Source organism: Polypterus senegalus, chromosome 2, assembly GCF_016835505.1.
Source record: "Polypterus senegalus isolate Bchr_013 chromosome 2, ASM1683550v1, whole genome shotgun sequence".
Taxonomy (NCBI): Eukaryota; Metazoa; Chordata; class Cladistia; order Polypteriformes; family Polypteridae; genus Polypterus; species Polypterus senegalus.
The window spans coordinates 105,494,862-105,507,644 of record NC_053155.1 but is presented as its reverse complement, the minus strand read 5'-3'; the positions used below and the strand labels follow the sequence as shown (position 1 = coordinate 105,507,644).

Below are 12,783 nucleotides of genomic sequence, written 5' to 3'. Positions count from 1 at the left end.
TTAAAGCTGTAACAAACCCTGTATCACATATCACCCTAGAACATTGGCCACTTGACACAGTGCCATTCCTACTGCTTTTTGTGGTGAAGGACAACCATGAGGAGGTTAGGAATATAGCAAACAGCACAAGTAAGTGGTTTGAAAATCGATAGACGCCTGATCAAATAGCAAGCAAGACCCTGTTATCTGGTCCCTGTCCTAATACAGGAAGTGCAATCCTTACCCTGCTGCTGAAGACCTGCCTTCTCATCATAACCTCTCCAATCTATATGTGGGTGGTAAATCTGAACCATGAATAATATATCACTGATGATATTTTTCAGAAAGTTAAGCTCTAGTGTCTTGATTGTCTTTGTCATTTACTACACTCCTTTTAACGTGTGTGTATGTAACTCTTTATTTGCTTATGCTGAAACTGGTTGAACTAATACATCTGTTTTAAACCTGTTTACTTATACTGTTAAACCATTCACTCATCCATTTTACTAACCCGATGAATCAAAATGTATTCATGCATTGACCTGGAGCTTTTCCTAGCAATTGTTAAAAATTAATGTTTTTTATTGGTATCATTCAGCTGACACATTTTCAGGAGTAGCAAGCTGCAAAATGGAGCTATTCATACTGAGGTAATCCTTAGGAGACCCTACAATTAGGCTGCAAAAGGAAGTTACAGTAGGGGATTTATTGGACAGGGCAAAAAAGCTTACTTTGTCCACACGGCTAACAGATAACTAGTCCTCAGGTAGAAAAAGACAAAATGCACCAGTGAAAGAAATAACGACCTGAATTGGAGAAACTGTTTCAAAAAGAGTGTCTGGCTCTCCAAAATGGAACAAAAAAGAAAACATTTTCACCTGTGGTACCCAGCTCCTTTTATGGAAAATAAGGCTAATGTGACCATTTTGAAATAATGTAAATTATCACAGAGAGAAAAAAATCAATAAATTATGAATACCATGCAATAGCACTCTCACCAAGCTGTTAAACTACAACGAATATCTTTACAATAAAATTTTCATTACAATGAAGTATTTTTATGGTCCGACACTTTCCCCATATGATAGAGTCTATAGAAATCTCGTTACTACGAAATACATTCAGCAGATACTTTCATTACAACGAAGTGCGCAAAAGACCTTGAAATGCCTGAATGAATCATCCAGCAGTTAGTTCTGTGGTCACAGCACAACGATCCCCAAACAGAAACATTGTAATTTTAATTTTTTTCTGTAAACTTTCCTTGTGCTGTTTTTTTGCTGTGTTTGCTTTCTATGGTTTTCAGTGATACCTTTTGCTTATTGTTTGTCAACATTTGAAAAACATCAATTGGAATTTAACTCATTGTCACCCTTCTATACAAATTGCAGACGTCAAAAAACGACAACAGTTCACATTAGAAAAAAAAACTTAACAATTTTTGCGGCTCTTGATTCCTGCCAAAAGAAAAAGGACGTTGCCAATGAATTGGGAATTTCGCCATCAACACTATCAACTTTCTTGAAAGACCAAGCCAAAAAAGAAGTGCAATCACTGCGTTTGTTGAAGACTGCCTGGATAACAGCAGGCCCATAGTGCTGCTGAGGCTCGCCGCTAAAGCGAACAGAAAAGATCTCGATGGGCGATGCAAGGAACATTGTAAATGCAGGGAATAGGATTACTTGGCAACTAACCTGGCCGCAACCCTGCCTGACTGCTGTGTCTGTGTACAGGTGAGTGGCAGATCACGCTACAATAAATAACTGTGATGTTCCTGCTTCAAGCTGAATAAACCTGGTTTTGCTAAAGTACTGAGACTCAACCTCGTGTTTTGGGGTGCAAGACAGGGGACTTGTAGAGCGACTATGATCTTTTAGGATTAGCTTCCGTGGCACTTCGCTTCAGCACAGTGAGCCTGCTGTTGCCCTCCCCCAGCAACGGACAAAGAATCTTCCATAGATGTGGCAATTGCGCTTCAGGGCACACATCGGCGTCTCGCCCTGTTTTGGAGGGGTGTCCCAAAAGAGTTTAGAAACCTCAAAATATGAAGAAGAAGAAAAGGATGATTTGGCTTCTGATTGACTGCCCACAACATGCTTCCACATTTAGATAATGTTCGCATTGAATTCCATCCATCCAATTGCACGGCAGTGCTTCAGCCATTGGATTTGGGCATTATTCGCACCCTGAAAATATATTACGGCAAGGAAATGCTGAGAAAAATTCTCATCAGCATAAGTTGTAGACAGGAGGAGATGAAAATTAGCGTGAAAGAAGCTATTGAAATGATTGCAAACGCCTGGACGCAAGTTACAGAAAGCACTATAGCGACAAATACACAATCCCATTACTACAAAAATTTTCATTACAATGAAATATTTTTTAGGTCTCTTGTCACTTCGTTGTAACTGAATTTTACCTGTATTTCTAAAAAAATTAATTCTGATTCTAAACCAAGGGCGGCACGGTGGCGCAGTGGTAGCGCTGCTGCCTCGCAGTTAGGAGACCCGGGTTTGCTTCCTGGGTCCTCCCTGCGTGGAGTTTGCAAGTCCTCCCTGTGTCTGCGTGGGTTTCCTCCCACGATCCAAAGACATGCAGGTTAGGTGGATTGACGATTCTAAATTGGCCCTAGGGTTTGTTTGTGTGTGTCCTGTGGTGGGTTGGCACCATGCCCAGGATTGGTTCCTGCCTTGTGCCCTGTGTTGGCTGGTATTGGCTCCAGCAGACCCCTGTGACCCTGTATTCGGATTCAGCGGGTTAGACGATGGATGGATTCTAAACCATCTACTATAATTTTTTTTTTTATTTTATTAAAAGAATTAAACTAGCAGGCTTTTTTACAAAGCCTAACATTTCCAGCAGTTCACCTTTATATTTCTTTGGACAAGCAAGTTACTGTATTCTCACTGTTGTTTTAAACAGTAGTGATTTTATTTTTGCTGTTACTAATACCAATGATACAACCACTATATATGTTTTATTAATATTAATTGTATTAAGAAAGAAAAATGTCAATTTTGAAGGAATAACTGCATGATGTGGTTTCATAGGTGCTATTCCAATGTCATATTCTGGAAATCTTCACAAATAACCTCAACATTTTTATATCAATTCGACCACAGGTTTACTTGACAGAGAATGGTACATATGCAAAGGGTTTACTTATCAAAGAATGGTACAAATCTATTAAAAAAACAATAAAAGTAGATCTAACATGAACAATGAGAAAGTAAAATATTCTAAGTGAAAAGGCCATAAACAGGCCCAAAATCTAATCTGATCTAATATCTAATCTAATCTAATCTAATCTGTTATATTTTCAAAGACAAATCTAAGGTGTGTAAATTGTGTTTTGCTCAACGTCCATATGACTGTTATATTGCTGTAATATACTGTATATAACACGATCATGCAGTTTCACAATCAGTTGATCTTATGTGTCAGTCACCTGTAGAGGAGTATATTCTTCATACTAGTGAACCTGTCCTAACAGCTTGACCATTTAAAAACATTTTTTGCTGCAGTCCTAAATCTTACTTTAACATGTTTATCTTACTAAAATAGAAATCAGACAAAAATTAAGATTCCATCATTTACTGCACCTAAACCAAAATTAAATAGCACAAGTTTTTCAGGCAAATGAACAGAAAATAGAAAAAAGAAAAAGAAAAAAATTAACTTCAAAAATGTCAACATTTTCCTTTACAATGTGGTAGAGAAAGAGATATTGAGAATGATGGTGAAAGTGATAATCTTTGCCAACACAATTCCTTTAATGCTGAGGGTAATCACATTTCAAAAACTAGAGCATGACATACTTCATATGACTCAAGGTCGTTGTGTGCTTTACACTATGCTAGAATACTAACAATCTAAGAGAGCAAATTTGTGCAGTCACTTATAGTAATCAGTATCAAAACCTAAACTAAACACCTGACAACATACAAAAGAAAAAAAAAAAAGAATGGGTTATTAAGGCCAAAAAAAAACTTGAATGAAATGCACAAAATTAAATTTGGATCCAACTCCAGTTCTTTATATCTCAGAGGATAAATAAACTATATTCATATTCTTGTTTTATCTTTTTGTTTAATCCTGGAAACACAAACCCTCTATTGATATTATGTACTTGAGCAAATTAATATACAGTATTCCATTTTGAAATATTATGGAAATGCCTGTGTTTTCCATGCGTCCCACACACCAGATAAGAATTGTCTTTCTATGCTTTACAGTATGTCAAGAATTTCTAGGCAAAAAAAAAATATTTTTCTATTGGCAAAATTAAGGAAATAGTAAATTAATAGCTAATGCTATTTATCTAATGCATTTTTGCAAGAATTCATTTAGAAAATGACATGCAATTACTAAAAATGTATATATTCTGTAAAGTGGTGGAAGTAGAGGTATATTCCTACAAATCACTAAAAAACTTCTTAATCCCTGGTGCGAGGAGCACAAAGAGCATAATATCTCAAGAGGACTCCGAACAGCTTGCTGACACCATGTTTACAGCAGCAGGGTTCTTATACAGGATATGTCCATGTACTGTAGATAACTATTTGGCACAGCACTATGTGCCACATTAAAATGACAAGAGCTGCTTTCTTCTTTGTTTTTTCACTTCTCCAGACAGTTGGCAAATACTGCAAGATGAAATTTGATGTCTAGTAATTTAAGGTGGTGGAAATTATCACACTTGACTCTGCTTGTTCAAGCAGAGATGAAGCACTTCTTAAGATTATTTTATGCTTGAAAGAAGGAGCATCAACTGAAAAAGGATAAAATGTGATACTTATAATAAGGACCTTCTAGAAAAAAAAATCACACTGGACTGCAAAATAAAAGACAAAACCTTTTTAAAGCTATAGAAGTCTCCAGCTCTGATTTTGTAAAATTACTCCTTACCTACAGAAAACAGTTTTTGTCATTTTTGTACTACTCTAATCAAGTATAAGTGCATGTAACTAATCAGCAATTCATTTTTAAAATATCTACAGAGGCGGATATTACAATGTGAATGCACAGATTATATTAAAATCATAATATAAATTCCTTTCCATTTCCTTTTTTGGGGGTTAGTATTTCAGACTCATGGGACAAGTGTGGTCCCATTACTGGAAACTCATAAAAATTCACTCTTAAGCACCTGGGAATCTTCTTTCACCTTACATATTCACTTGTCTAAGTCCCATAGCCAATATTTTTAAGTTTCCTCAATATAGCATTTTCTTTTTACAAGTGATTTTATAACCTAAAAAAATCCTAAAAATTGACTTACTCTACATTGAAGGGGTTTTCTCCTGGGATGATGTGAGTGCTGTCCTTGCCCACAAGAAATCTGATTCGGTCATAGAAGGACTGCAGGTTGGCTTGAGTGGATGGAGCCTGAGTTTGTTGAATGACGTCCAATGGGTCTGGAGAACCTACACATAGTGATGTAATGTGGCAGCTTGTCTGAAGACAGCAGTCAGGGTCCATGCAATCTATCAAGCCATCTAATATGTTCAAGGGTAGAGAAGAAATAAACAACAGAAAAAATGCAATAACACTTTTTGGGATGTATCAATATAACAACATATACAATTATAGAAATCATTCAAATTCTACTTCTTCTCTTTAAATTTATCAGATTTACCTGAGTTTAACACCACTTCAAGTACAATGACAGTCTAATGATATTAATACTATTTCTTGTCTTTAAATTTTCTACATTTACTAAAATTTAAGACCCCTTTGAGTATAATGACAGCCCTACTGCATAACCTAGAGACTCATTTTCTTTAAGATAAAATTAGAATAAAATTGAATTGTACATTCTGACATATTTCAAAGAAAAACATTAAAAGTTCATGTTGTCATTAATATATTTTCAATGTTTTTTTTATTTTTTTATTCGGATAGTACTGCTAGTAATAAAAACTCTCTTAATCTCCCAGAAGCACAAAGTCTAGCCCTGGATGCTTTCACTTATGACCAAGTCATGCATATATCCACAATTGTTCATTAAAGGGCAATTTAGAATCATCATAACATTTCTTTGAATTATGGGATGAAACCCGAGTCAGGGGTGCATCAAATGTGAAAAATGAAAAACAAAACGCACACATAAAACTTTCACACTGAAGCCTCACGTAAGCATTAAAATTTCACATGTCAATATGAACTTGAGTGTACTAGACAAAATATAATAGTACCTTTAAAAGTATTAATACATCGGTGTAGGGGCTGGTGGTTTGTAAGTTTGCAAGAGCTGAAACTGTTCTAAAAATCAGCAACGCTTCATAGCAGTAATAACTCCAAACTCTATCACAGTTGAGTGGAGTGTTTAAAAAAATAACAAAATATACAAAATGAAAATTAGACAGTGCACATCTTCTGATTAGGTGACTCAGTCATAGGGCCTTGCTTCTTACATTGCTGCAACCTTAGTACAAATCCTACATGGAGTTTGAACATTCTCATTGTGTCTAGGCAGGGATTTCTGGGTCCTTTGGGGTCCACCAAACTGGCTCTTTATCAGTGTGACTTAGTTCCTTGCACTAAATGCTGTTGGGATTGTCTCTGGATGTATGCAACTCTCAAATGAATTATGACAGTTTGAAAATCCTATGTTATCTTAAGCAGTAAAAATTATTGTTGAACTGCACGCGGGGAGCTTCTTTTGCCATTGCTGGAACTCATTCATATAAGCTGTGCTCCAACTTTAAATATCTACTGTACTTAATACAGCTACTGTAGAGCCTGTCATTTGACAGGTTGCTGAATGGTTTTTTACTGCTATGTATAATTTGTGAATGAATGGTGTTTTCCCTCATCACATACTAAAATAAATCCATGTTAATATAGGTTCTCAGTTTGTTAAAATTACAGTGGGCTTGGAGCAGACTGGACTGGTAAAAAATCAACAACTCACACATTGTGACAAAAGCATACAATGAAGTGTCCTCCCATTTTACTGCTGGGGGTATTATTTATTTCATTATTATTTCACATTGTCTTGTGTCCCTTGGGTAATAACCTTTAGTTTAATTTTCCATTATATTTTAAAGCTTGTTATCTTCCGTTTTCTCCACTTTTTCTTTCCAAACTCATAATTCTTCTCCTGTACATCTATTCCCTTTCCTTTCCTACTGTTTTCATTTTAGACTCTCTCTTCAGCCACACCTTTCTTTATACTTAGTGTTTTGATGTGTTTGTTTAATATTGATATAGTTAATGATGTTTCTATATCTGCCTTACACAGAACAATCACTGTAATGTCAAGTACCACTCAATAACAAAATTCAATTCAGATCACATTTTTAGACTTTGCATTTTGATAGTATTCTGATATTTAATAATTAACTGTTCTTAAATTAATCTACAACCACTTCTACTTCACCCAAAGCTCCCACTTTCTGAAAGGTCCTCTTTATGAATAATAATTAATTTTCAGGGATTTTGAAAAATAATATGACTTGAAAACATATTAGAAAATCACATCTGTATCCTAAAGTAAAAGAGTGATAGCCTTTTCCTCTATCTATTGCCACTTTAAAAAGTAGGAAATGCCTTAGTGACATAAAATATTACTTTATTTTATTGAAAAATACAGAAACAACTTTCAATAATTTAACATACAGTATATAAAAAACAAACAGTAAACAGGGCAAACTTTACATTTCATAATCTGGACATCTACACAGCTCATTCATTTTTTGTGCCAACTTTCTTCATAAATTAGTTGTTGAAAGTGAAGGTCTTCTCAGGTAAGTTTATACACATGGCAGGACTAACATCGGATTGAACACCAGCCCACTGTAGCGCGCACTCATGCACACATTGACACTCACCAGGCTAGTTTAAATAAGCCATTTAAAACACTCGTCTGCAGAATAACAAAAAAAGCCAGAGGAACCCACTTAATATTAACTATCAAAACTAATAAGGTAATCACTTTAGATGTATGAATTCTGATCTATTTTTTGTTAAAAACTTTTAACATTCTTAACAAAGATTTTCATTGTACGTAAACAAGAAATGTTCACGCTCTAAAACTGTAACAGTCTTATACTGCACAACCTTAGAACTTGTGATAAACAGTAAAATCAGATTTTAAAAACTGACAAATAAACACAATAGAAAAGTAAAAAATATTATTTTTCAGGTTTAGTCGTGGTGTCTACTGAATCAATTCCTTATTACTGATATACTGCATTTATTGTTCAACTTCTGCCATTTTAAATTAGCAGTTTAGTAAATACTGAAATAATAATATATTAAATAGATTACTGCTGAATTCTAGCATGCATAAGTGTGGGTGACTTTTGTAGCAAAAAAACATAACTGTGAAATAAACAAAAGCTAATACAGCACAACAGTAAAACTATTCACAGTAATATAGCTAAGCAGCTGTAATATTTCTATGTTATGCAGTGTCACTTTTAATTTCAAAAATATAATCATTCTAAGTGACATTCTGTATCACTGCCATATTGAGATGAATCTGGATTCAAGTGTCAAGACACTTCAATGCATTAGTCTGTAGATGTAATGTTCTTATTACTCACTCTGCTTTCCTTTCTGTGTGTTCAATAAAAAAATTAATAAAAAATATGCAACCTTACTGTCAATCACTTACCATTGTCATTATCTTTGCCATCACTGCATGCAGTCTCCATGGATGTGTCACATCCAGAACCTCTCCAGCCCAGCTGACAGACACAGTTCCATCCATTCTGGTCAAGGGTGCATCTTCCATTTCCATTACATAAACCAGGGCATCCCTCTATATGTATAAAATGCAAAAAATCAACAGTTTGATGCAAGACATTTTGTCTGCAAAAAACACTTGTAGAAAAAAGGTGAGGGAATACTAAAATAATAAGGAAGATTCAAATTTGGATGCAGTGCAGAAGGCCCTGTTGTACTTGAGGTATAAGTAAGCATTTTCAAGCACTATATTTTGAATAAATACAGTAAATGCAATTAAACTGCAGTTCTAAATTCTAAATAACTATTGTAATTTGTATATACTGCATATCACAGATGACATAAACACTATTAATATAGAATGTGCAATGATCTAAGCATATATATGCTTATATTCTTATTTTTTGTACATTTTTAAACATCTCCAATATCCTGCCAGAGAGAGAACAGGGGCTGAATTTTGTTAGCAGTAATGAATAAATTCTAGAAATCAGTCTCAGAAGGAAGCTATTCTATCAGAGAGCACATTTATGCACATAACTACCCAGGCCCAATTTACAATTTAACAAATTACAGTGTTTCTTTGAACTGTGGGAGAAATCCATAGAAACACAGGAGAAACATTCAAATGTAAACAGAAAGCACCCAGGCTGGTAAACTTAGTGTTACTAGGTTTTTAATTTCTGTAAATTCAGGCTTGAGTGTACATAAGAAGATAAAGAGCAGAAATCTTTTAATAAAAAAGTTTGTTGTTTAAACCTGGTATTAGTGCAGGCCACAGGGAAATTGTCTCTCTGTGTCGCTATGTCCATCAGTTAAGCTTGTTTGGTTGCTTGTGTCTGTTATTTGCAGCGTATTGCAAATAATGGAGGGTCGGCGTTCTACTCAAGATAGGGGATGATTTGTACATTTTGAAAATTTAACTGAGTAATTTAATATTTCTGTAATGAGTAACACTGTAACATCACTATTGATACTGAACTACTGATAACATGTAAAATAATAAGAAAGTATCATTAACGGAATTACTGTTTTCAGTGAAAACGATGATCACATAAATGTAAGTGTTTTTCAAAGGCAGGAACAAATAACTAAGAGAGTGTTTAATGAATTCATGGATATCAAATGTGATATAGAGTAATTATTATATGCTGATTGAAGAGAACTGCTTGTTTCTACCGAGTTTCATTTTTGTTTCTATCTGCTTTAAGGTAGTGTGAAAGCAGAGACCTCTACAGAATGTGAATGAGGGTGGGGTTCCTGTAATATTTCCTGTTAAATATTTACACAAATTGAAAAATTAGTTTTTAGATGAGAACATGTCTGTCAAGTTTCTATTCCCATTACGTTACTTAACATTTATAAAGTATTTGTGAGTGAGAAAGTATGGTAACTGTTGCATAGACTGAAAAAGAAATTAACAATCTATAAAGCACCACGCTGATTTTCCATGAACTTTATAATTTAATACTGTTTTTAACCACATGCACCACAATTCTGTCTGTCTTTGATAAAAATAAAGAGATCTCACAACTGAGTCTAACAGTAGACAAAAAGCAACAATGAAATGTTCAACATTTGCTATTTAAAATTATAAACAGAAACCTAATCTTAAAACTACAGAAGGAAGACATCCCATGTGTTCTCTAGTGAGGGGGTGGAGGAGGTTTGCCTCAGCAAGTGAAGAAAAAAGTTCTTGGTAGAAACACAAGATCATTTTAAGGGAGATCTATAAAATGAGACAGGACACATATCTTCAAGTAGTGGTTTTCAAGGACATGCACATAGCAAGATTATTTTTCATCCTTCCTGCTCCCCTGGCACTTATCTGTTACCTTTTGATCCAATTTTCCGATGCAAACAGAGATGAAAGGAATAAATCCTAAAAGTTTTTAAAATGTAAAATAGTGACATGCACAACAGTTGCAGGATTCTGCAATGACAGCCTCCTGCTCTGACTCTCATTCTGCCCTCTCGCTTTGTAAGCAAAGAAATTATAAAAGGAAAAGAACATAATTTCATTTTTTGGGAAAAATAAAACACCAGTAATCACTATAAATTGAAAACCAAACCTTATTTATGACATGCAAAAAACAAATAAGATTGTTTCATGCTGTGGGCAACTAATTTTATTAATTCAAAAAAGAAGAGAAATACCATAAAGTATTGCTATAAACCAGTCTGATTTTAAATCCATGTTCCAAACTCTAGACTGTTGTGAAAAATTAATAATACATTTATCAAAGTAGCCAGCAGAGGGTATGGAGTGAAAGGAAAAATCATAATAAAACCAGTGATGAAACTAAGAGATAGAACCAGTGAGGAATAATATGAGATGTAAAGTACAAATTACCATTCTAGACTACTAAGAATCTTTGAATAGTGGCGAATGATATTCTCAAGTAGAAAAAGGAAAATGACCTTTATAAGTATTTCAAAGACTGTGTGTGCATTGAGAAAAGAAGGCATTTCCTACCAATATATATATACCTTTTTAACAAATACGAAAATGGTACTCAAAGAAGAAGCCATTTACTTTTATAAAGCAGGAGTATATATTGTCTCTTTTCTAATAAATAGATCATCAATCATTAATTATTTATTGACATTTTTAGAAATTCACGAAAAGGGCAGGGGGCTTGTTGATGCAGTGGTACTACACTGCAATAATAATTTGTAACATAAGCATATTCTTTACCTGTAAATAGGTCTGTCATTTAAAGTACTGCAAAAAAAAAAGTCTGAAAATGCTATGCATAACGATTGATTGCATTTGCATGTAGATGTTCATTCTGCTTCTTGCTGTGCCTTCCTGATAAATGGCAATTCAACTGAATGTGGTGTGTTTTTCTTAATTTGAGAAAATAAACATTGTGACATTGTTTTTTTTACTTGGCAATCACTTCAGCTGGTGTGCTAAGAAGCTACAGCCTGCTGAAAACCATTAGTGCATGTGATTAAAAGCAAGCTAGGACGGTCACAGTGAGGAATCTCTAATCATTTGCCAATTTAGTCCCCTTACAGCAGGATTCACTAACACTCGCAGCAAGCACAGTGACTGTTGCCTAATTAAGATCCCAAGACACCTTATCTGGGGCTGGTAGATATACCAAACCATTTCTTATTTCACTCATTGTGTATAACCTGCTTTTTTGTGTAAAGTAGACAATTTAATTTCTGTAGTCTGGCTGAGAGTAAGCTTTACCCCTATTATTTCACAATATGCTTCGTTTTATTTCAACACAGCACAGATAAAATGATCAAGTGGCTCAGTATCGACATTTCAGATTGAACATAAAACTAAATTTGGGTGAGACATTCCTTTTTGCTGTTCCCTTATCTCGACAGATATTTCAATAGTGCTGAAGTGAAGAAAAATCGTCTTCTTAATCTTTTGGTTTGAATGATTGATTATCACAGGCCAGAATTCTTCTGACTTGCTACATTTACTTTTATAGCAGAATGAATGTCACGTAACTCTGAAGTGCTATAGTTTCCTGCTTTGGGCATGATACACTTTGTGGTTAAATGCAACTCATAACTGCAACTGTAAAGTATTCTTTTATATAAAGTTTTGAAATGGAATAGTAAAAAATATGAGGAGAATGTCATCAATGAGGCCTCTTTAGTACTTTTTATTTTGGATCACAGGTTTCGCATATTCTAAATACACTGTTTAAAATTGATAAGTGGTGTTGATCGGTAAAACCTACAGTGTTTTACTGAGGAAATATACCACATTTGCTGGTGACCTTACATGCTATTTGCTATCTATTTTCCTAGAAATATGCCATGCATTCGGCTTGGACAAGCTTGTTTTTCCCATTACCCCATGAAGCTTTTGTTAGGCCAGCATGATATGAACAGAGCTATAGAAGGCAATGTTAGATGATACACACAGGCCGAATATATAATGTTGATCCTACTAGTGGGCTAAAAAATTGCAGAAAAGTGGCAAGTACATTTAAGTACAAACTGAGCATGTAGAAAAAAACTTTAAATATGTCAGTGTATTTGTGTCTTATAGGTAATGTCTTTTTGTATGGACTTGTATGTGGCCTGTGTGAACATATACTGTACACCTACCTCTTTAATAATATTACCCAGAGT

The 12,783-nt window shown here is 34.6% G+C and overlaps 1 protein-coding gene across 19 annotated transcripts in view; it reads right to left on the bottom strand.

Annotated features, from left to right (window-relative positions):
- Positions 1-12,783, bottom strand: part of tenm4 (teneurin transmembrane protein 4) — a 627,939-nt gene that overhangs the window by 142,817 nt on the left and 472,339 nt on the right. For all 19 annotated transcript variants that reach the window (XM_039744302.1, XM_039744300.1, XM_039744305.1 and 16 more), the window contains 2 exons: positions 8,603-8,749; positions 5,261-5,477 (listed from right to left, as the gene is read on the bottom strand). In XM_039744302.1, coding sequence (XP_039600236.1) covers positions 5,261-5,477; positions 8,603-8,749 — 364 coding nt within the window. The remainder of the gene's footprint in view (positions 1-5,260; positions 5,478-8,602; positions 8,750-12,783) is intronic.